Genomic DNA, 23932 nt, shown 5'->3' with positions numbered 1-23932 from the left:
ATAATAGGAAAAATTTCAAGGAAGATTAACCTTGGCTATAGGACTAAGAATCAGGGGCATTGCAGGGGGAGGTATGCAGGGAGTTACTGCCCTCCTGGAGCCACTGTCCCAGAGCTAGGCACCCGGCCAGCAGCTGCCTTTCTCTGGCCACCCGCCTCCTGTCACTGCCATCTTTTCCTTCTTTGGGAAGCTGATCCATGGGTGGCAGGACACTGGGGGAGCCTGTTGATGCAAGAGATGGCCATGCCTGGGCCATGGGTCTCAGCTGAGCTGGGGCAGGGGGACAGAGAGGTGACTCTGACTCAGAAGTGGGAGCTGTGGCTGCTGTTGTACTGAAAAAATGAGACAGCACACACACACACACACACACACACACACACACACACACACAGTCTCCCCCATAGACTGCCCCCAAAGCACACACATACACCCTCTCTGTCTCTCAAACACACACAGGTGGTGGTGGTATTTCTTGGTACTTCCTGACAAAATGTGTGGTGCACATATATTCTCTATAATTTTATTCTCTCAAAGTTCATTGACAATTACAGTATTGTTACATTAGTTTTTTGACTGATCTGTGCATTTCATAATTTTATTATCTGATGCTTAAATGTAATTCTTTGAGTAGTGAGTTCTAAAATGCCTAACCTGTCCTGGTTGGAGTAATTATCATTATTACTTTTATTACCATATTGTGCTTTGTCACTCATTATTTAAAATCAAATAATAGTATCCTTGGAAAATGTAAATTTATCTTTTATTCACCTTAGGCAGTGCTAGTTTTAAAAAAAAATATCTATCTATCTATCTAAACACACCACTTCAGACACTGTGCAAATGAAGGTCACTTTTTTTTCAAATTGTAGTTTTTAATTATATCTGTCAAATTACTTAAAATTCTTATGAAAATAAATGCAGTTCCAAGTTTAATACTAATAGTAATGATGGAGTCAAATGTTAGTGAGTTATGTACATGATTGTGATTGGCAAACATAAATCCCAAAATAATTAGAAAAATGAATTCCAGTTCTTAATAAAAGAGGAAAAAAATCACATTAAAATTAAGTACATACATTTTTAGTGGAGTGAAAAATAGTTGACTAAAATAGAGTACATAATGGCAGTAACACAGAGAAAGTTAGAGAAAGTAAGCATATTTTATTTACTTTTATTTGTCTCTACTCAAGATAGCGTACAAAGTATCAAACTTATGTTTCTGATGCCTGATCTGGGATTGGAAGTATCTTGCTGTATTATCTCCTGATTGTTCTAAACTTACATATACATTTAAAATGTGACTTTAATTGGTGTTTGTATATATATTTTTTCTTTATACAGGAATTAGCTAATTTCTAAGATGTATGCTCATCTGCAAAAAAAAACTAGTTTTCAGGTGCCTACGTAGCCCCAGGAACCATGGTTAAAGTTGTCCTGTGTCACTGCCACCACCACCACCATCACCACCACCACCACCACCACAGTCATACACAAACCAAAATCTGAAATGCCCCTGTTTCCTCCCTTCCCAGTTCACATCCCCAACTTTATGTGCAAATGGCTAAATTTAAAATATAATATAGTACTTTTATCCGATTTAAAGTAGTTAGCTATTAATATTATTTAACAGAAATTTTTTCCAGAACTTTGCATTTATTTATTGTTTGTTATTTAGTTGGTTGGTTGTTGGCTTAGCTTTTTTTCCTATTGATTTTTTGTGAATAAATGTTGCACCGGTGACCTGCCATAGATGAGGTTTAAAACTCATCTGTCTATACATATTTTTATTCTCCTTTTGAGGCTAACATAGATTAAAAACACATGTTTAAGTGCATTTTTTTTAAAAAGTGTGCCCACAAGATGCATAGTGCAGGATCCCCAATTTTCTCTCTAGCCTACCTCGCCCCCTCTGCCCCAGGAAGAGTTAGGTAGGAGCTGTCCATGCTAGGAGATCTTGACAGTTCTAATTAGTAAAATATAGGAGAAAAATGGGACTGTTTAAAAGGCAGCTACACATATGAAAGGCCAAACACTGAGAGAACAACACCCTACTCTCTTCTGTACAGTGGGAAGGGACATTCTTTAGGTTGGTTGCATGCTTTGAAAGGAAATGAGTTAGTTTTGTTTGGATCTTAGCTTGTTGAGCTAGAATGACGTTTAACAGCAACAAGGTGTTTTATCCCAGCAAACAGGTTTATTTCAGACCCATTTACCATTCAGATTCATCAGTGACTATTCCTAATGTTTCCAGGTACCATGTTAAGAAGAGAGCAAAGTGAGAACAACAGAACTCAGTTTTGGCTTTTTTTATACCCATGTATGCTCATCTGCACCACATGAGTCTCAAAGCTTTCCTTTCTGCCAGCATAGAGGCATTGACAGAGAAGGATTTAATTTTGAAAAATGACATCCCTCTTGGTTCAAAATCGGGGTTTCTTAAATGTATTTATGTATTTATTTGACTAACGTCCAATCTGGACACAAGATTCGAGAAGTAAGAATTTATTGAAATGTATGATTTTAATCTGATCAATGTTCCTTTTAAGTTTTATATCTATGAATCATAGATTTTTTTTTTTGCTTCATTATTGGAAGAAAACCTCTCTTCCTCTTCTCCTCCTCTGAGCCTATGCATCTCCATATGCACCAGAGGATTGTGCAACTATATGGTTAAAGCTCTCAGCACCAGTAGGATGATATTTCTTTGGGATAGAGTTCAGTCTAGTAGAGCAGAAGACTAGGAGTCAAGACTCCTGAATTTTTTTCCTTGCTCAGAGAAGTTTGAGTAAATAATAATTTTTTTTCTTAATTATGTTGTAAATCTTGATTTAATCCCAGTTTGAATGGCGTTTGTCTGTTTTTCCAGATCTGAAGAGATTTATACTTGATAGTGTTTTCACCAAATGTGTAGTTTTCATCAAATAGTGTAGAACATATCATCACTTTTACATACTATGCGGTTTCCAAAGATGAGACTTTCCTTTCCACTTGCCAGATTTGATTAGAGCAGTCACAACAAGCTCAAAATCTTAAATAATTAAATAAATTCCTCTCTCATATTTCATGGCCACAAACCCCAAGCCATTCTAAGTGTTTTGGAAAATAGTGCAGTTTAGGCAAACTTAATTAAACTGAATGCAAACAGCTGTAGTTTTTGTGTGGATACTGAATCTTTTCCTCTTAAGCAAATTGTAATGCTTTAGAAAATGCCAGATTAAAATCTGAAAAAACAAGATAACCTGTTCATCCACAGAATTCAACAAGTGCATAGGCAGTGAAAAGTTTCCCTAAAGTGGCTCTTAATAAACATTAGCCCTTGACAGCAGGGACAACTATAGAAGTCAGAGGGAAATTTTGCCTCCCTGATCATCCAATAGATAATGTCTTTATTGATATCATTAACAAGTATTCATACTTATTATGGTGATGGTTTTGTGATTTCAGCACCTGTCCATGAGGAAATGTAGTGATAGCACCATATAGCTGACAGATAGAGATGACATAGTCATTTCTGTCCTGACTTGAATTATGGGTGTTTTTAAATCAGTGACCCTGCAACTTAGCACGCATACACACTCTGCAGTTTTAGAAAAGGATACATCGAATTAAATGTGTGATCTTGATCACTACCTTTAACAGTACATTTTTTCCTTATATAGTGCCTTACATAATTCATCTCCTCCTGTTATTTTCTTCCTCTCTTTGCCCCATCTCCTTCCATTAACCAAAACAAAGTCTGAATAATTGGCCTTGGAGTAAGAGTTTCCACATCTGATCTTGCTGATCTTAAATGCAAAAAAGAAGCTTACAAGAAGTGGAAGATTGGACAAATGACCAGGGAGGAATATAAAAATATTGCTCAGGGATGCAGGAGTGAAATCGGGAAGACCAAGTTACACTTGGAGTTGCAGCTAGCAAGAGATATTAAGAGTAACAAGAAGGGTTTCTTCAGGTATGTTGGCAACAAGAATAAAGTCAAGGAAAGTGTGGGCCCCTTACTGAATGAGGGAGGCAACCTAGTGACAGAAGATGTGGAAAAAGCTAATGTACTCAATGATTTTTTTTTGCCTCTGTCTTCACAAACAAGGTCAGCTCCCAGACTGCTGCACTAAGCAGCACACTATGGGGAGAAGGTGACCAGCCTTCTGTGGAGAAAGAAGTGGTTCGGGACTATTTAGAAAAACTGGACGAGCACAGGCCATGGGGCCAGATGCGCTGCATCCGAGGGTGCTATAGGAGTTGACGGATGTGATTGCAGAGCCATTGGCCATTATCTTTGAAAACTAATGGCAATCGGGGGAGGTCCCAGATGACTGAAAAAAGGCTAATGTGGTGCTCATCTTTAAAAAAGGGAAGGAGGAGGATCTGGGGAACTACAGGCCAGTCAGCCTCACCTCAGTCCTTGGAAAAATCAGGAGCAGGTCCTCAAGGAATCAATTCTGAAGCACTTAGAGGAGAGGAAAGTGATCAGGAACAGTCAGCATGGATTCACCAAGGGCAAGTGATGCCTGACTAACCTAATTGCCTTCTATGAGGAGATAACTGGGTCTGTTGATATGGGGAAAGCAGTGGACATGATATATCTTGACTTTAGCAAAGCTTTTGATATGGCCTCCCACAGCATTCTTGCCAGCAAGTTAAACAAGTATGGGCTGGATGAATGGACTATAAGGTGGATAGAAAGCTGGCTAGATCATCGGGTAGTGATCAACGGCTCCATGTCTAGCTGGCAGCCGGTTTCAAGCGGAGTGCTCTGAGGGTCAGTCCTGGAATCAGTTTTATTCAATATCTTCATTAACGATCTGGAGGATGCAGATGACACTAAACTGGGAGGAGTGGTAGATGCGTTGGAGGGTAGGGATAGGATACAGAGGGGCCTAGACAAATTAGAGGATTGGGCCAAAAGAAACCTGATGAGGTTCAACAAGGACAAGTGCAGAGTCCTGCACTTAGGACAGAAGAATCCCATTCACTGTTACAGACTAGGGACCCAATGGCTAGGAAGGAGTTCCGCAGAAAAGGACCTAGAGGTTACAGTGGACGAGAAGCTGGATATCAGTCAACAGTGTGCCCTTGTTGCCAAAAAGGCTAATGGCATTTTGGGCTGTATATGTAGGAGCATTGCCAGCAGATCGAGGGACGTGACCATTCCCCTCAATTCGACATTGGTGAGGCCTCATCTAGTGTACTGTGTCCAGTTTGGGGCCTCACACTACAAGAAGGATGTGGGAAAATTGGAAAGAGTCCAGCGGAGGGCAACAAAAATGATTAGGGGGCTGGAGCACATGACTTATGAGGAGAGTCTGAGGGAACTGGGATTGTTTAGTCTGCAGAAGAGAAGAATGAGGAGGGATTCGATAGCTGCTTTCAACTACCTATAAGGGGATTCCAAAGAGGATGGATCTAGACTCTTCTCAGTGGTACCTGATGACAGAACAAGGAGTAATGGTCTCAAGTTGCAGTGAGGGAGGTTTAGGTTGGATATTAGGAAATCTTTGTTACTAGGAGGGTGGTGAAGCACTGGAATGGGTTACCTAGGGAGTGGTGGAATCACCTTCCTTAGAGGTTTTTAAGGTCAGGCTTGACAAAGCCCTGGCTGGGATGAATTAGTTGGGAACTGGTCCTGCTTTGAGCTTGGGGTTGGACTAGATGACCTCCTGAGGTCCCTTCCAACCCTGATATTCTATGATCTCATTGGCTGTCCTTTGGAGCTATCCACCAAATTGTCAAGGTGTATGTGACTGTTTGTATTTTAATAGTGCTCAGAGGCTCATCTGGAGCCCCATAGTGTAGAAACTGTACAGACGTGATGACAGTCACTGCCCTGAAAAGCATATACAGGACAAAAGGTGGGAGGGGAAACAGCAGAGACACAGAGGTGGAGTGACTTGCCACAGGTCACACGGCAGGTTAGTGATTGAGCAGGGATTAGAACTCAGGTCTCCTGACTCCCAGTCCTGTGCCCCATCCACAAAACAGTGCTGCTTTGCACTTTGAAAGTCTAATCAACTGGAATGCTAATGAACTGCACCATTTCCAAACTCCTTTGATGGGGAGAGGGGGAAATAAATACATGTCTATTTTTAATTCATTTTCATTTTTATCTGTTAAAAAAGCAATAATCTCTAGTCATAGTATTCAGCCTTTTTGAAAGATGTGCTAAATGTTTTGTCTTTGCATATAATCCATCCTACTCCAATTTAATTGCTTTATATATCTCAAAGCTTACAAATCACTTGAGCCATCTTTTTTTTAAAATTTTAAAACACCAAACACTTTTTAAAATATTTTCCTTTTAATAGCAGCAAAGAATCCTGTGGCACCTTATAGACTAACAGACGTTTTGGAGCATGAGCTTTCGTGGGTGAATACCCACTTCCTCAGATGCACCTTTTAATAGTTGAGTTTATAATTCCTTATTGTTAGAGTATTCCAGCATGGTAGTCCAGAAACAGATGTCTTCATGGTTTATAATGCATCTCAGTGATACAAAGAAAAATAAGATAATTTAGTCCAATAATCTGTATGTTTAAAAATAACACTTGTCATATCTAACACATGGAATTGTTCAACTTCCGTATAAGGAATTATACTGATTGCTTGCTTTAAAAGTTAGGAGGTAAAAGTTACTAACTTCTCCATGCTCCTTTAGCTTTATGAACAGCAATAACCAGGGCTAGGCCAGTGGCAACCCAATATGTTATCATGGATCAGGACTGGAAACTTCAGTTTGTTTTATTCCCAAATCAACAGGGATTGGTTTTGCTATGAAAGGCCGGGCTATTTGCTGTGGAGGAATAGCTGTGTGAGAACAGAACTGGCACTGATGGGCTTTGGACACACTATGTGACCTGGGTACTTTGAAAATAGTTGATTAGTGTAGAGTGAAGGAAGAAAAAGGAAAAATTTTTGGATTGATGAAGATACGAGAAGATTTCCCGGCAGGGGCTCCTTACGTCTAGAATCACTGTGTGGTTCCTGTCACTTCCTCTTTCTCCACCATGAAGGAGAGGTCACAGCTACCAAATTTTGTGCAAATTATTTGCAAATATGTTGTATAATAAATATAAAATTGTAGAATTAAAGTTACAATGTGGTTAAAAGAATGTGCTTTAAAGAAAGGCCCTAACTAGCAAATAAAAGAAAGCCCTTGAACGTAACGAGTTGTAAGGCCAGAAGGAATAAAATAAGGAGGCTGTCTGGTTCACAAGAATAACACATGAAATAAAGGAAAGTTTCTAAAAAGAAGGCCTCTGACCGATAGGGGTGACTGCAGATGGTTTTAAGTAAGAGAAAAAAAGTTGTCTTAGATTGAGTCTATATGGACCTTCCCACCTCACATATCAGTGCTGTCTCAAAAATTAGGGCTATGTGAACCCAGTTCCAATGGAAAAACTGTTGGGCAGCAAGAAGGAGGGCGAGAGATTAAGAGGAAAGGCCTTGGAGAGAGGAGGTTGAAAATCTTATCTGGATTAAGACTGGAAATAAGGATGAACGGTCTCAAATTGTTTTTAGCTAATGTCAGTAATTGGCAAGGACATTACTTGTGTGTTAAAGGGTATATAAAAAAGTAATCTCTTATAGCGTTCATTGCTAATACCTGCCTGGTCAACTTGGAGCCAACCGATATGGGTCTAAACACCTCTGGGTTTAGCCCATTTGTATGTTGATCAAATGCTTATAAATGTTTTGTTTCTATCTGGATGTAGAAATTTGCTTGCTTATTAAGTTTGTTAGCCATGTTTAGGGAAATTGTACAAATACCATTCGGCCTTTGGATTTAATAAAAAAAAGTATTGTTAAATTAGTGTTGTGGTAAAACCCTGCATAAATAATAGTTCCAACATATATAAATTAGCTCACTGAATAATTTGTGTATTTACAAATGTTATAGGATATGGGGATGATCAGGCAATATTTTACATAACTGTTACATTCCCTTTCTTCTTGTATCTCAACTTAACTTCTTGCTGAAGCACAGTTCTGACTTTTCAGGACTTCTTGAAAACTATTATGCACTGTTAATCCTCAGGGCTATTATAAGTAAATCCTTGATAAATAAGTGTTAATACCTCCCAGTCGATTTCAGATAGCACTATAGACTTTTGTAGTAACACATTTAATGTACACAGAACACATTTTAATAATAATACTTGGAATACCATGACTAACTTTGAGGAAAAGATATTGGACAATAAATCTACTGGTGTACCTAATACAGACTGTCCCACCTTTGTTACCTATATTCAAATATAAGGTTTCAACATAACATTTTCTATACTTTAGCACACACCTCAAAACACACGTCCCCTCTGATCTTCTCTCAGAGATGATTTCTCAGTCTTCACTCTGTGATTATAGTATGTAGTGTGTGTGACCTGGACTCATCAGAGAAATGGCAGCATCTCAGGTCTTTCAAACACTTCAGAACCCTGTCAGCAAACAAGCAGTCTGCAGATTTCCACAGCTAACAGCATTCCAGACCTTGGGTTAGCAGCTGTCTAGTCTTCTCAGGTATTGGTGAAACACAAATTTGCACTCTGAATAGGTACAGTTATTGAGACCCAGCCCTCACAGCAAACACAATTATTGGTCCTGAATAAATCAATCAACTCAAGTCTAAAGAGCTATTTTTAACCTTTTCCCCTTTGCTATCTGGCTGAGCTTTCAGAGGATAATTAAGGTCTGACGAGTAGGTTTCCCACAATGAAAATTTGCCATACTACCTCCAAAGAGCTGCTGAGCATGTCTGGTAAACTACTGGTAACTTCCTGTACTTGCAGTTTCTGGTCTTTCTTAGTTGCCCTACCTTGCTCTTCATGCGTGTGCAAAGACACAATGCCCAACTAAGATTCATGTCTCTTTCCCCACTGCTTCACTTCCCCTTCCCTGGAGAAACAAAGTCAAATCTTGCATGATAACGCATGTGTGTTACCCAGGTAATTTGTATCTAACCATATACTTCAGCTTAAGGTCAACACATCCTGCCCCAAGCAGTGGTGGGAATAGGACATGGAGCTGCAGAAAACTTGGCAGGTGAATAGATGGTGAAGCGTGTCTGGGACATAGATGGGCACTGGATAGGGGCTCTCTGGAATGGAAAAGCCAGGGCAGCTGGGTTTCTGGTAGTGTAGAAGTGGAAATTTGGAATGACTAGGACTGTCCACTGGGAAAGATGAGAACAGGCTCAGCAATTGGGAGAGCAGGATGGGCAGAGAGATCTGGAGATAATGTAGGTGAAAGTTTGAGACAGCTGGGCTTGTGGGGACGTTCAGGGTGGGACCTGGGGAGAGATGACCATGGTTGGAGGTAGAGTTCATGGAGCTGGAAGGTAGCTGAGTATAGTGGCTAAGGGCTGGGTGGAAGCTGGGACTTGGCTGGGGATTGTGTTGGGGGGTGCTGGCTGATTTGCAGAATGGGTAAACCGTGGCAGCACTCAACCCCACCTCTCTTCTCTTTCTGTCGCAGCTCTCACTTGGTGGCTCCTCCCAACCTTCCCCCCACACACACTTTCATATCCAGCAGGGGGACCAAATGCAGGCCACTTGTTCCTAACTGAACACACAATATTCAATCTGGACTACAGGTCTATGCTAGGCCTGCATGACTGAATGTCACGTGAGATGTCTTGCATAGATTTTTGGGAGGAAAGCCAGTTGAACAGGGTTGTGTGAGGGAAGAGGCAGTGGCCTCTGTCCTAGATTCGTCTGATTCCTGCTGCTGCAAGGCCATGATGGCTTCAAACTTGCATAGTTCTTCCCTCTGTTTGGTTGTTTCTGCTTCTTTTGGATAATAGTGTGAGATAATCCTTTTGCGAAGTAGCTGGTTCCAATATACATCGTGAATCCAAATGATCTGTTCATAGAAATGTCAGTTCCATGCAAAATATATGCTTGTTATATTTGCAATGCTGAAATACAATAATATGTCTAAACCATCTTAAACATCACTGATCATGTCTTTCAAAATACTACAATTACTTCTGGGGAAAAAAAAGGGCCAATTCCATCAGAGTGGATGTAGTCCACTCCCAATAATTGATGAGGAGGTGTCAATGCCAGGAGAGCAAAAGCTGCTTTTTTAGTGAGCCAGCCAGAGTTGTCATAGAAAACCAGGTAGGTGTGGAGTGCATCTAAATGTATTATCACAGATTTTAGGGCTGTGAAGATCAACTGTATTTGTACTAAAAAGCAGTGGTTAAAAAACAGAGCCCCACAATGGAATCTGAAACACTTTCAGAGTGTGGACCACTTCCTGAGAAAGCATTTCATAGATTTTGATCCCATTTGTGATCCTACAATGTCTCTGGCAATTGTAGTTCTAAGATACCATGGGGATAAGAACCCTAGAAATTGCAAAGATACAATTAAAGGGCTAGATTAATCTGTACATGTATAGGTAATGTTAAAATCAAACCACATATTTGATTATGTGAATTGAAGTTTACAGTTAGTAAAACCTAAAAAATCTAATTTCTTTTCCCAAAAACCCCTCACTGCCATTTTCCTTCCTTCATTTCAGTCCCCACTTCCTACACACGTCTCTCTGTGACACTCTGCTGTGCTCCTCGGTATCCATTCCGGCTGGTCTGCTTGTTTCTGCTTTACTACTTGGAACTTTTCCGTCTGCTAGATTATAAACTTCTTTGGTGCATAGACTATTTGGACTTTCCATTTTGCCCAGTGCTGAGCATATTTTCAGCCTTTAGTAAAAATATAATTTCTTACATCTCACTGCCCACTCTCCATAAAGTACCTAATTGATGCTCTTGACTCCAGCCATACTGGCAGGTCTTTACCTGCTGATGGCTAGGAAATCTGTCCTTGCTGTTCTCCTTGTTGCAGTAAACCCCTATTGACTGCGGGGTTACTTCACATCTTTTACAACTGCTAATACATCTGAAGAGCCTGGATGCTTGTGGAAGCTGCATAGAGGAGGAGGAGCTGCTGTCCAAGGAATCATAGACTTTAAGGTCAGAAGGGACCATTATGATCATCTAGTCTGACCTGCACAATGCAGGCCACAGAATCTCACCCACCCACTCCTATATCAAACCTATGTCTGAGCCATTGAAGTCCTCAAATTATGGTTTAAAGACTTCAAGGTGCAGAGAATCCTACAGCAAATGACCCTTGCCCCACACTGCAGAGGAATGTGAAAAATCCCCAGGGCCTCTGCCAATCCACCATATTTGGGGTTGGGAAGGAATTTTCCTCCAGGGCAATCAGCTAAACCCTGAGCATGTGGGCAAAACTCACCAGCCAGACACCCGGGAAAGAATTCTCTGTAGTAACTCAGCTCCCACTCACCTCATCTAACATCCCATCATAGTCCATTCAGCATATTTACCACTAATAGTCAAAGACCAATTAGTTGCCAAAATTAGGCTATCCCATTATACCATCCGCTCCATAAACTTATCAAACTTAGTCTTGAAGCCAGAAATGTCTTTTGCCCCCACTGCTCCACTTGGAAGGCTGTTCCAGAACTTCAGTCCTCTGGTGGTTAGAAAACTTCGTCTGATTTCAAGTCTAAACTTCCTGATGGCCAGTTTATATACATTTGTTCTTGTGTACACATTGGTACTGAACTAAAATAATTCCTCTCTCTCCCTGGTATTTATCCCTCTGATATATTTATAGAGAGCAATCAAATCATATCTCCCCTCAGCCATCTTTTGGTTAGGCTAAACAAGCCAAACTCTTTGAGTCTCCTTTCATAAGACAGGTTTTCCATTCCTCGGATCATCCTAGTAGCCCTTCTCTGTACCTGTTCCAGTTTGAATTCATCCTTCTTAAACATGGGAGACCAGAACTGCACACAACATTCCAGATGAGGTCTCACCAGTGCCTTGTATCACGGTACTAACATCTCCTTATCTTTACTGGAAATACCTCGCCTGATGCATCCCAAGACTGCATTAGCTTTTTTCACAGCCATATCACAGTGGCAGCTTATAGTCATCCTGTGATCAACAAATACTCCGAGGTCCTTCTCCTTCTCTGTTACTTCTAACTGATGCGTCCCCAGCTTATAACAATAATTCTTGTTATTAATCCCTAAATGTACGACCTTGCACTTTTCACTATTAAATTTCATCCTATTACTATTACTCCAGTTTACAAAGTCATCCAGATCTTCCTGTATGATATCCCAGTCCTTCTCTGTATTGGCAATACCTCCTAGCTTTGTGTCATCCGCAAACTTTATTAGCACATTCCCGCTTTTTGTGCCAAGGTCAGTAATAAAAAGATTAAATAAGATTGGTCCCAAAGCCGATCCCTGAGGAACTCCACTAGTAACCTCCTTCCAGCCTGACAGTTCACCTTTCAGTATGACCCATTGTAGTCTCCCCTTTAACCAGTTTCTTATCCACCTTTCAATTTTCATACTGATCCCAATCTTTTAGAATTTAACTAATAATTCTTCATGTGGAACCGTATCAAATGCCTTACTGAAATCGAGGTAAGTTAGATCCACTGTGTTTCCTTTCTCTAAAAAGTCTGTTACCTTCTCAAAGAAGGAGATCAGGTTGGTTTGGCACGATCTACCTTTTGTAAAACCATGTTGTATTTTGTCCCAATTACCATTGACCTCAATGTTCTTAACTACTTTCTCCTTCAAATTTTTTTCTTAGACCTTATATACTACAGATGTCAAACTTACAGGCCTGTAGTTGCCCGGATCACTTTTTTCTTAGTTTCTATCTTTAAGAAAAAAGAATGTAGCAATTCTCCAGTACGACCCCTGAGTTCACAGATTCATTAAAAATTCTTGCTAATGGGATTGCAATTTCATGTGCCAGTTCCTTTAATGTTCTTGGATGAAGATTATCTGGGCCCTCAATCTAATCCAATTAAGCTTGTCAAGTTTGTCTTCTACCTCAGATGTGGTAATATCTTTCTCCATTTCCTCATTCCCATTGTCATCCTACCATTATCCCCAAGCTCCTCATTAAAGACTGAGGCAAAGTATTTGTTTAGATATTGGGCTATGCCTAGATTATCCAGCCTGCACTCCATCCTCAATGTTTAGCGGTCCCACTTCTTCTTTTTGTTTTCTTCTTTATATGGCTATAGACTCTTTCACTATTGGTTTTAATTCCCTTTGCTAGGTACAACTCTACATGGCTTTTGGTCTTTCTCACTTCATCCCTACATGTTCTGATCTCAATAAGGTAGCTTTCCTTGCTGATCATACCCATCTTCCACTCCTTGTAGGCTTTCTGCTTTTTCTTAATCACCTCTCTGAGATGCTTGCTTATTCAGCTTGATCTACAACTCCTCCTTTGAATTTTTTCCCCTTTCTTGGGGTGCAGGCTTCTGATAGTTTCTGCAACTTTGATTGAAGTAATTCCAGGCCTCCTCTGCCGTTAGATCCACAAGTTCTTCAGTCTAATCCACTTCCCTAACTAATTCCCTTAGTTTTTTAAAGTTAGTCCTTATGAAATCAAAATCCCTAGTCCCAGATCTATTTTTGTTTATCCTTCCATTTAGTTTAAACTGAATTATCTCATGATTGCTCGAACCAAGGTTATCCCCTACAACCATTTCTTCTATGATGTCCGCATACTCACCAAAACCAAGTCTGAAATGGCGTCCCCTTTTGTTGGTTCAGCAACTACTTGGTGAACATGCGTCTGACAAAGTGGGTATTCACCCACAAAAGCTTATGCTCCAATACTTCTGTTAGTCTATAAGGTGCCACAGGACTCTTTGTCGCTTTTTACAGATCCAGACTAACATGGCTACCCCTCTGATACTTGGTGAAGGAATCCATCAGCTATCGCATCTAGGAAAATCTGAGCCCTATGATTATTACTCGCACTTGTCCTCCAGTCTATATCTGGGAAGTTAGTCTTCCATGATCACACAATTCCCATTAATATTTACTTCATTAAAATCATTAAAAAGGTCTCTATCCATATCGAAATCAGATCCCAGTGGTCTATGTTAGACCCCCAAGTTGGGCCCCAGGGCCAGACAACAGGTGCTCCGGCCTCCACTCCCCAACGGAATTTTCCCCCAGCCCCCAGAACTGCCACTGATCACGTAGCTGCTCAGAAAGCAGAACTTGTAACAGGAAACAGCACCTTGCGGTCGGCCGACCTGAGGAGGGGAAGTTCCCCCGCGACAGTCGCTTCCTGGGTAGAGATGCTGGGGCCCGATTGCCTCCCTTGTATGGGCATGAGCCACTCGCGACCCCGCAATTGGCTTATCATAAATTATGACGAAAAATTCGTTATATATTGTCGGCCCCCTCCCGGGGACAGGTGGAGAGAACACGAATTCCCGTCGAACCGTATCCAGGCCTGATCACCCTGCAGTCTCTCCCAGGCTCACGCGTTTCCTGAAGCCTGACAGCTTGCCGGCCGTAATGAAACTTTCGTGGTTTGTGTGTGTAAGTAGAATTAGCTGTTAAGTATAACTGTACTGTTAGATAAGAGGCAAAGACTGGTTCCAGCCGCCCCAAGGCTCCTGCTAGGGGAAACCCGTTAACCAGGAAGCCTTGAAAGCAAGGGGGGCCAGTCAAGCCTCACGACCTGTGTTTAGTAAGATTAGCTGCTGCATTTATGGTTAATAATAATACCAATATCACTTTTACTAACCCCTGGGACGACCTGCATAATTACTGGGACTTAGAAAAATACCAGGGCCAGCTTCTATTTGTAATTGTAGTGTTTGTGTTATTTGTTCTAGTATTATATTGTAAGCCCAAGTTGTAACTAATCGTGTGGTCCCTTATCCTTATCTGTGACTCATTTAATAAATCCTTAATCTTTAACACTACGACTGATTGCTTGCGTTATCCCCGTCACTACCCTTGGGCACTTGTCACCCCCCCCAGGGCATCCAGTGATCGAACCTCCGCCCTATTCCAACGCTCATTACCCGGTAGATAACGGGCACCTGGTGGCCATATCGGTGGAGCGAGGGGTGAGAGCAATCTGTAATCAACAGTCTATAGCACACCCCCAAGCACTATCTCAGGGGAGGTCTAGTAGCTTTCTTCCCCAATGTAATTTTTGCTCAGGCAGACTGTCTTATCCATTCCATCCCTTCTTATTTCTGTACAGTCCGCCTCATCATTGATATACAATGCTACTCCACCACCTTTGTCTTTATTTTTGTCTTTCCTAAACAGCACATACCCTTCAATACCTGTACTCTAGATGCTTTGTAGCTGAGGCCTGACTTTGCAAGAGGATTATCTCTCACTGTTATGGCTGAGGCTTGACTTAAAGATTTGGGTTCAGTTCCCATCTCTGCTGCAGACTTCCTGCATAACCTTGGGCAAATAATTTAATCTTTCTGTGTCTGTTCTCCATCTGCTGTATCTATGTGCTGTCTTTCATATTATCCTTAGAATGTAAGGTTTTTTTCAGGGAATGGACCATCTCTATTATATTTTTGTACAGTGCCCAGCATAATGGGGCTGTGGCCTCTAGATACTACACAATACAAATAATTAACAATCAATACAAAAATTCCAAGTACTGAGGGGACTGCCCTTACCAAAGTACTGATCTACAAGATTCAGTATCCTACAGAACCTACTTAGAGGAGTAATAATACTAATAAACTTGTAGCATGATCTGAAACCAGGTGTAGCAATCTCACATCTCCATCACCTGCTTCAAATTACAATAATTCAGAGTATCTTAATTTAGCAACAACTGCTATACTCTTGGCATGTGAGAACATTTTCAGTTGTAAAGGAGATCTCAGGTACATTTATTCCTCTAGAAAACATAGTTGTGATCTGAGCATCAAACTGGGAACTAGGAACTCGTGACTGCTAATCCTTCAGTGGCCTTGGCCATGCCACTTAATTACTTTCCCTTTTTCATATAATACTAACCTCTTTCTTGAGCATTTGGTAGCTACAGTGTAACATAAACATATTGTTGTTAAATATCCAAGAAGACTGTTTCATAGTAAATTAAAGTGATATGTGACATTTAATTGCATGTTGTGTTTAAATAGGATACTGGAGTGAATCCTACTAGCTTTTCCCATATAAGCTATCTTACAGCAGTCAGTGGGAATCACTCACATGTGGAAAGTGAATAGAATTTGTCCTGATAATTAGGGCTGTGGTCTGAAACCCAATCATTATGATCAAACTGAGTCAATAAAATTAAACTGCTTGAAACCTTTTTTGTGACCCCATCCTGGGTGCCTCAACACCCAGCTGGAGAACCCATATCCTAGAGACCATCAAGCTCTAGAGCTCTGCAAAGCTTGTAAGCTTCTCTTCCACCAACAGAAGTTGGTCTATTAAATTATATTACTTCACCCACCTTGTCTGTCTCATATTCTGGGCCCAACATGGCTACAACAACATTGCAAACAAGTATGTTTCAGTAATACAATATTGCAAGAAAACATTCCCAGGTCCTAAAATTATAACAAGTCTCTTAACTGTATTTATGACAGAAAATCTGCTGCTATTTGTATTGTGAGTACTTTGCAATTTTTGAATTCATCTTCAAGATTTATTTAATTTCTTTTTTAGGTAAATCTTGGCAGCAACCAGTATCTCTTCTCAGCAGTGGTGGATCCCAAAGAAATGCCTTGCTTCTGTTTGCGGCATGATATTGATGCTATTCTCTGGCAGCCACGGTCTGACCAACCAGACAATATGTGGGAGCACATTGCAACTTTCAATGCTTTAGGTATGGAATGAACTGTTCAGTGGCCTGTCTCTTTCTAACAAACGTTACTCAAGGTTTTGGCATCTTATTTCCATTAGATCTATATTTTGTTCATGAGTTACTCTAATTAAATTTTGATTGATTAGTACATTAATTCTATTGATGAGAGAATGTTGGATTAATTTTAGAAATACTAGAACAGAAGGTATAGGTAATGTTTGTGCCTTGACAGAAGATTAGCTTAGAAGAACGTTGAGGTCAATGCATCATTCTTCATAACTAAATGTTTATAAATATGTGAACAAGAGGTTTAAGAATACTTGACATAATATCAGGGAGAAGAGATGTGCCTTAAATGTCAACAGACTTGGGCTATTTCAGATCATGGAGGGGAGCTCAACGGTTAGAGAACGCTCCCTTTTATAATGAGGGTTTCAGCTTGAGTACCACTGCTGACCTCAGCTGTGGCCATATGACCCAGGAAAAGAGGTAGTCTCTTGGGTAAGTAGGCCCCAGGCAATTTCAAGCTTTTTAGCTCACAACAAACGTCTTAAAGTCTACCAGAAACCAGCAGGCATTTAGTGCAGGGCATAGAGTATAGGTGTATTATGTTCATGGCAAGGTACATTTTTAATAAGTGGTCTTCAGAGTCTGATGACTCTTTAAGTTCCAGGTGACAGGCCAAGTAGCCTCACATTCACATTTTGTATTATTTTTCAGCTTTTCACATTTAAAATAAAGGCTCATCTTAGTAACTATCGTGTAATTTTCTTTTAAATAATTAACCTTGGCAGCAAGGAGACTGATATTGTTCATCTTTTACACCTTGGCTATTTTTATCTAGCTGCTGGTCTGTAGACATCATAGTCATATAGTTCAAATCCAAAAAGTGCCACCAGGTCATCTAGCCTGACCTATGATTCATGGGCCATCAACACCACCCAGCAGCTGAAATTAGACCGAAGTATTACAGCCCACAGGAGACTAGACATATTATGTGCCACAGGCAGAAAATAGGAAGGAACAAGGTGCACAAGACTCCACATGGCAGGAAACTGATTAAGTGAGATATACTCCGATAATCCTGGCAAGTGACCTGCACTCCAGGCTCCAGAGGAAGGCAAAACCCCTCCCTAAAGTGACTGCCAATCTGACCTGGGGGAGAATTGCTTCCTGAACTCACATACAGCAATCAGTTAGGCCTTGATCATGTGAGCAAGAATCCCAGCGAACCAAGCACCTGCTTGGTGCCACCTTAGAGCTTTGGCCTTCCCCATCTTAGGTCCCATCTCCATACTTAGCCAATCCTGATGCATCACAGAGAGAGCTTTTAAAAAAAAAAAAAAAATCTCAGAATACACTAGGGGAGAGAAACATCCCTTCCTTACTCCTGCAGATGGCCAGCTGAAATGTGCGCTTTTAGGAACATAAGACATAGACCAGAAGTGAGCCCCAGGGCTGCTGAACGCTACCCCCGTACCATCAAAAACAATCAAATCACACAGTTGCACTAGTAAATTTGTCTAGTTCTCTCTTAAAACTAATTACATTGTTTGCCCCCACAACTCCTATTAGAAGACTGTTCTAGAACCTCACTCCTCTGATGGTTAGCAGCTTTCTTCTGTTTCCAGCTTGAATGTGTTCATGACCAGTTTATATCCATTTGCTCTTATGCCAGTCAAGTATCAGAGGGGTAGCCGTGTTAGTCTGGATCTGTAAAAGCAGCAAAGAATCTTGTGGCACCTTATAGACTAACAGACGTTTTGGAGCATGAGCTTTCATGGGTGAATACCCACTTCGTCAGATGCATGTAGTAAAAATTTCCAGGGGCAGGTATATATATGCAAGCAAGCTAGAGATAATGAGGGTAGTTCAATCAGGGAGGATGAGGCCCTGTTCTAGCAGTTGAGGTGTGAAAACCAAGGGAGGAGAAACTGGTTCTGTAGTTGGCAAGCCATTCACAGTCTTTGTTTAATCCTGAGCGGATGGTGTCAAATTTGCAGATGAACTGAAGCTCAGCAGTTTCTCTTTGAAGTCTGGTCCTGAAGTTTTTTTGCTGCAGGATGGCCACCTTAAGGTCTGCTATAGTGTGGCCAGGGAGGTTGATGGTGTGGCTGATCTTGATGCCGGCTCTGCCCACGTATCTACACCAGCGACACCATCACAGGACCTAACCAGGTCAGCCACACCATCACCGGTTCATTCACCTTCACATCCGCCAACGTAATATATGCCATCATATGCCAGCAATGCCCCTCTGCTATGTACATCGGCCAAACTGGACAGTCTCTACGGAAAAGGATAAATGGACACAAATCAGATATCAGGAATGGCAATATACAAAACCTGTAGGACAACACTTCAACCTCCCTGGCCACAGTTCATCTGCAAATTTGACTCCATCAGCTCAGAATTAAACAAAGACTGTGAATGGCTTGCCAACTACAGAACCAGTTTCTCCTCCCTTGGTTTTCACACCTCAACTGCTAGAACAGGGCCTTATCCTCCCTGATTGAACTACCCTCATTGTCTCTAGCTTCCTTGCATATATACACCTGCCCCCGGAAATTTTCACTACATGCATCTGATGAAGTGGGTATTTACCCACAAAAGCTCATGCTCCAAAACGTCTGTTAGTCTATAAGGTGCCACAGGATTCTCTTATGCCAGTGTTGTCCTTTAGTTTATTAACCAGTTATTAATAAAATATCTCTTATTTTATTTCAGCCTTTTGAATCTGGTTTCTATTTCTGAATCTAAGAGTTGTAGCTCTGAGATCTCTATATCTTATTTCCATCAAAATCACTCAAGCACAAGATTTCACATACACTGTGATAACTATAAGGTCCCTCCCCGTGGTCTCTGGAACTTATTTTCTTCCTCAGTGAGTGTGCTGGAGCCACAGTAAAAACGCCTAAACTGTCATCTCAGCGCCTCCAGTTACAGGCAGACATAACTGTTGTTGCATGCTTGCAAGTTTATGAATCCCATAGATTTCCAGGACTTGCGGCTCGAAACAATGAACTGCCTGACTAGGGTATTGATAAGCTAGTAGAATGCAACAGACCACAGACCACTGCTCTCGTGGTGGCCTCTTGTCTTCACATTGTTTGTCCTAGTCATCGTGACTCATGAATGACTTCCAACAGATGAAATCGGAGGGCAGAAAAGACTAGATCTCAGTCCAGTAAACACTGGTCATTGGTACAAGCCCACATTAAATCAGTGAGAGAAGCTAAGAAATCCTTCACTTCCATTATAACTTCAGCAAAGTCTGAGAACACACTTATTCTGGATAGTGGCCTACCTAATCAAACCAGACTGTGTTTGTTGTCTACTTTGGGATTTGAACTCTCATACCTGATTTTCTTTTCCTTTTGTATTTGTTGTTTTATTTTGTACTTGAACTATCTTATTATCAGCTTCTTACCTTGATCTAATATCACATTAGGCTTCAAGTACCTTTAAAATCTGCTATCATTTCTCAGTCTTTGTATATTTGTCATTATTTTTGTATGCAAACTGGCTTTATAATGCTTTAAAAAAAGACACGGCAAATCTTTTTCCAAACTAGTAGTAGTTAATTTTAAGCATCTCACAATTAATTATTAATACTCTTTTAAGACTTTAGGTGCACCAATATTTCTATAACTTTGGAAATAAATGGAAGAAAATTAAAATTTCTCTTCAAGCTTTCTGTGCTTGTGGGGGTAAAAACATCATTGTTCCTCCATGTTTTCCTCCTTACTGTACTATCATTTACAGTACCATGTTGAAGTTTACACTTCTGTGCTAATCTAGTTTACCTTTTATTTGCCAGAAAACACATACGTCACCACCTTGTTTATCTACAACCAAACATTAGAAATATCATGCTAGAGCCAGTCAGTGGTAGTAAGTGAGCATCTTGTGGGGTAAAGAAGGTAGTTTTACAGAATCCACAGTGCTCATTTTAATCACTAACGCAATGCCTATAGTCTTGTTCTCTTCTTTTCCCTGTTTTCGTTCCTAGTCTAAAATCAGTCCCACAGTACAGAGAGAGTGATTGGAGAATTGTGATCATTTGGGGCCAAATCTTCCTCTTTGTGTGAAGTAGAGCCAAAAGAACAATGCCTTTGCTCCCTTTCCTTGCAGTAGTCACCACTGTGAGAGAGATGAGGTAAAGATTTTCCATGTTGCATCCCTAATAAAGTACACATTTTTAAGTGAGGGTGATTAACCATTGGCGCAAACTGCCAAGGGAAGCAGTGGATTCTCCATCTCTGGATGCCTTTCTGAAAGTTATGTTTTAACCAAACACAAGTTATTGGTCTCGATACAGGGGTAATTGGGTGAAATGTAATGGTTTGTGATATACAGGAGGTCAAACTAGATGATCTAATGGTCCCTTCTGGCTTTCAGCTCCATGAATCTGTAAAGGAAAAGTTGGTTTTTGAGGGGGCCCCCCCCCGCGCTTAGGCTTGGGCTACACTAGCGAGAGGGTAGCTGAAGTCAAAGTATCTTAGTTCGACTTACCTGTCCATCCTCACTGCGGCAAGTTGACTGCCGCAGCGCCCCCGTCAGCTGCACTTACTCCTCCTGCTGAGGTGGAGTATAGGCATCGATTAGCAGATCGATTTATCGCTTCCAGACTAGACGTAATAAATCGATCCCCAATGCATCGAACACTACCCGATGATCCGGCGGGTAGTATAACTCTACAGGGGTTTTGTTCCCCTCTCATTTCTGCAGCTTGTTGGAAGGATGGGAGTGTTGGTCTTTCCCCTTCTAAATCCCTGACTGACTTGAAATCTTCCTTGTCTCCTGGCTGCTCAGCAATCTGTATTCTGCTACCAACCCAATGTTGCTGCCCTGGCTATGTCTAGACTAGGAAAATAAGACATTTAAAAATTAATTAAAACATGTTCATTTACTTTTAAGCTGCAATGTAAACAGGCCAAGACATATTTCAACATATCATATGATAGCGATTTGGCTCTAGACTCCCTCACCCCCAGGATTGTTTTTAAACCCGACGTACCTTGTCTACACTAGGATTTAAAAATATGTGAATTAAATGTATTAGCTAGCACTCTTTATAAAAACTTTTCCTGGGCTGGGCTAGACTACCTCTTAGAGCAACCATGGGTCCTTATCTGTGCCATTGGCTGTCTAGCTTAGTGGTAACAAGTTATTTCCAGATAAAACTGTGTTAAACTGGAGTTAAGGTTGAGCAAATATCAGTAACTTAAGAATACAGGCATTGCAGGAATGTTGTATTTATTCCAAAAACGAGCATTTAATATGAAGGTGTTGTCATAGAATCACAGAATATCAGGGTTGGAAGGGACCTCAGGAGGTCATCTAGTCCAACCCCGTGCTCAAAGCAGGACCACACCCCAGACAGATTTTTGCCCCAGATCCCTAAATGGCCCCCTCAAGGACTGAACTTGCAGCCCTGGGTTTAGTAGGCTAATGCTCAAACCACTGAGCTATCCCTCCTCAGGAAGTTTAGAGTTAGGTTTAAACATAAAATAAATCTAAACATGTTAAGGTATGGACAGCTAAGGTACCCAAACCACCTAAGTTCCGCCCTGCAATGACACCCTAGGGGAACAGGAGGAAATAGAATGCATCTCTGCTACTAACAGAGGTGTCTTTTTCAAAATGGCCACATAGTTTTCAATGAGAGTGAAACCAAACTACCTTTGGAAGATGGTAGCCCATTTTGCTAAGATCGGCCCTATAGCCTCTCTCCCATTTGACACAATATTGGATGGCAGTCAGTTTGAAAGAGGACAGTTGTTTAACGTTATTCAGTGATGGAAAATATTTATTCTTCAGCCCCTTATGTAGCCTATGCATAATAATTCAATGAGTTTAACTCTATGAGGAATTTGATGGATCTGTGTTTTACTGTTAGGATGTGTTGGGGCAAAAACGATGTGCACCGGATGCTACATTTCTTAATGTAGAACGGACTTAATTTAACTCATGGTTTTGAAGAATAAAAATTCTTCAGATGTAGCCTACAGATATTTCAGTGAGTATTCAGAGAGTATGTGCTGTACATTTTTGAAGAATACAGTGTGTGGTGTTTAGAGTTTTGCTAATAGCTATTTTGTTCTCGCTTCTTTGGGAAGTGGTACCAGGCCTCATAGTTCTCACTGAAGAAATATGTTCTGAGGAGGAGACAGTGGAAGAATGTCTCTGTCAAGAAGGAGTCTTCAGGCATAGAGAGGGGCATGCATAGAGGTATCAGAGATAAGTGTTAAGAGGACAAAGGGAGCCATTAGTACTAAATTGTCCTTTATGTGTATTTTTATCTTTTTGTGCCCTTTTGTGTATTAATTTTAAAATATAAGCACAGGTTTCTGAAATGGCAATATAAAGCACAGTTGAAATATATATTGACTTTCTTTCTTGCCTCTGTATATCTGTATGCTTTGCAGGTTATGTCCAAGCATCAAAGCAAGACAAGAAATTCACTGCTTGTCCTCCAAATTATTCCTATGCTGCTATTTGTGAGTGCCTGCGTCGAGTGTTCATCTATCGACAGCCCACTCCTCTATCCACTGTTCTCTACAACAGGAAGGAGGGAAGACAAGTAGGGCAGGTTGCTAAGCAGCTGGTAGCAACCCTGGAAGCCAGTGATCCTATCTTGGGCTTTCAAGCTACAAATGAGAGATTATTTGTTCTCACAACAAAATCCTTGTTTTTAATAAAGGTAAACACTGAAAATTAATTATCCAATGTGTCATGTTGACTTGGCTGTATTCACAATTGGTCTGAGAAATGATGAGATATTAGCTAAAAAGTTAATTCACATACTACTGAAGTTGAAGTAAAATATCATATGTAGTCTGTTTAATTTTTAAAAGGGCAACCAAAATATGTTCACTGGAACTTGTCTCTGTGCCCAGTTAGATAAAGCTTTTCAACTCCATTGTCACTGAAGTTTGTGAGAACGTCCATGTGTGAAATGATCCATCCGTGCATTGCTTTTGTCATATAGTTTTTCCACCACACTTCTGCCATGCAAGAAGATCTTGAGTATTCACTTATTTCTATTTTGTATAATTGCCACAGTTTCTCTCTGTAGGTATTATTCAGATAAATAAAACAAAGCCTTGTTTTATTACAAGCTTATATAAACACAAGGCAAAGATCACACGTTCCCCAAATAATAGATATTTTCAGAGCCATTTAAATTATTTTTGAAAATTTTAGTCTCAATTTATGTTTAAATGTCTTTTACTTAGTATTAGCAAATCATGGCTCATTTGTTAAATGATG

General features: G+C 40.6%; 1 protein-coding gene across 1 annotated transcript in view; it reads left to right on the top strand.

Annotated features, from left to right (window-relative positions):
• NUDCD1 (NudC domain containing 1) overlaps nucleotides 1-23604 on the top strand; it is a 159704-nt gene extending 136100 nt beyond the window's left edge. The window contains exons 9-10 of the mRNA XM_050940947.1: nucleotides 16519-16678; nucleotides 23089-23604. Coding sequence (XP_050796904.1) covers nucleotides 16519-16678; nucleotides 23089-23381 — 453 coding nt within the window. The 3' untranslated portion in view covers nucleotides 23382-23604. The remainder of the gene's footprint in view (nucleotides 1-16518; nucleotides 16679-23088) is intronic.
• Nucleotides 23605-23932: the final 328 nt, after the last annotated feature.

This window comes from Gopherus flavomarginatus, chromosome 2, assembly GCF_025201925.1.
Source record: "Gopherus flavomarginatus isolate rGopFla2 chromosome 2, rGopFla2.mat.asm, whole genome shotgun sequence".
Lineage (NCBI taxonomy): Eukaryota > Metazoa > Chordata > Testudines > Testudinidae > Gopherus > Gopherus flavomarginatus.
Note: the sequence above shows the minus strand (reverse complement) of the source record. Positions and strands in the feature narration are given on the sequence as shown.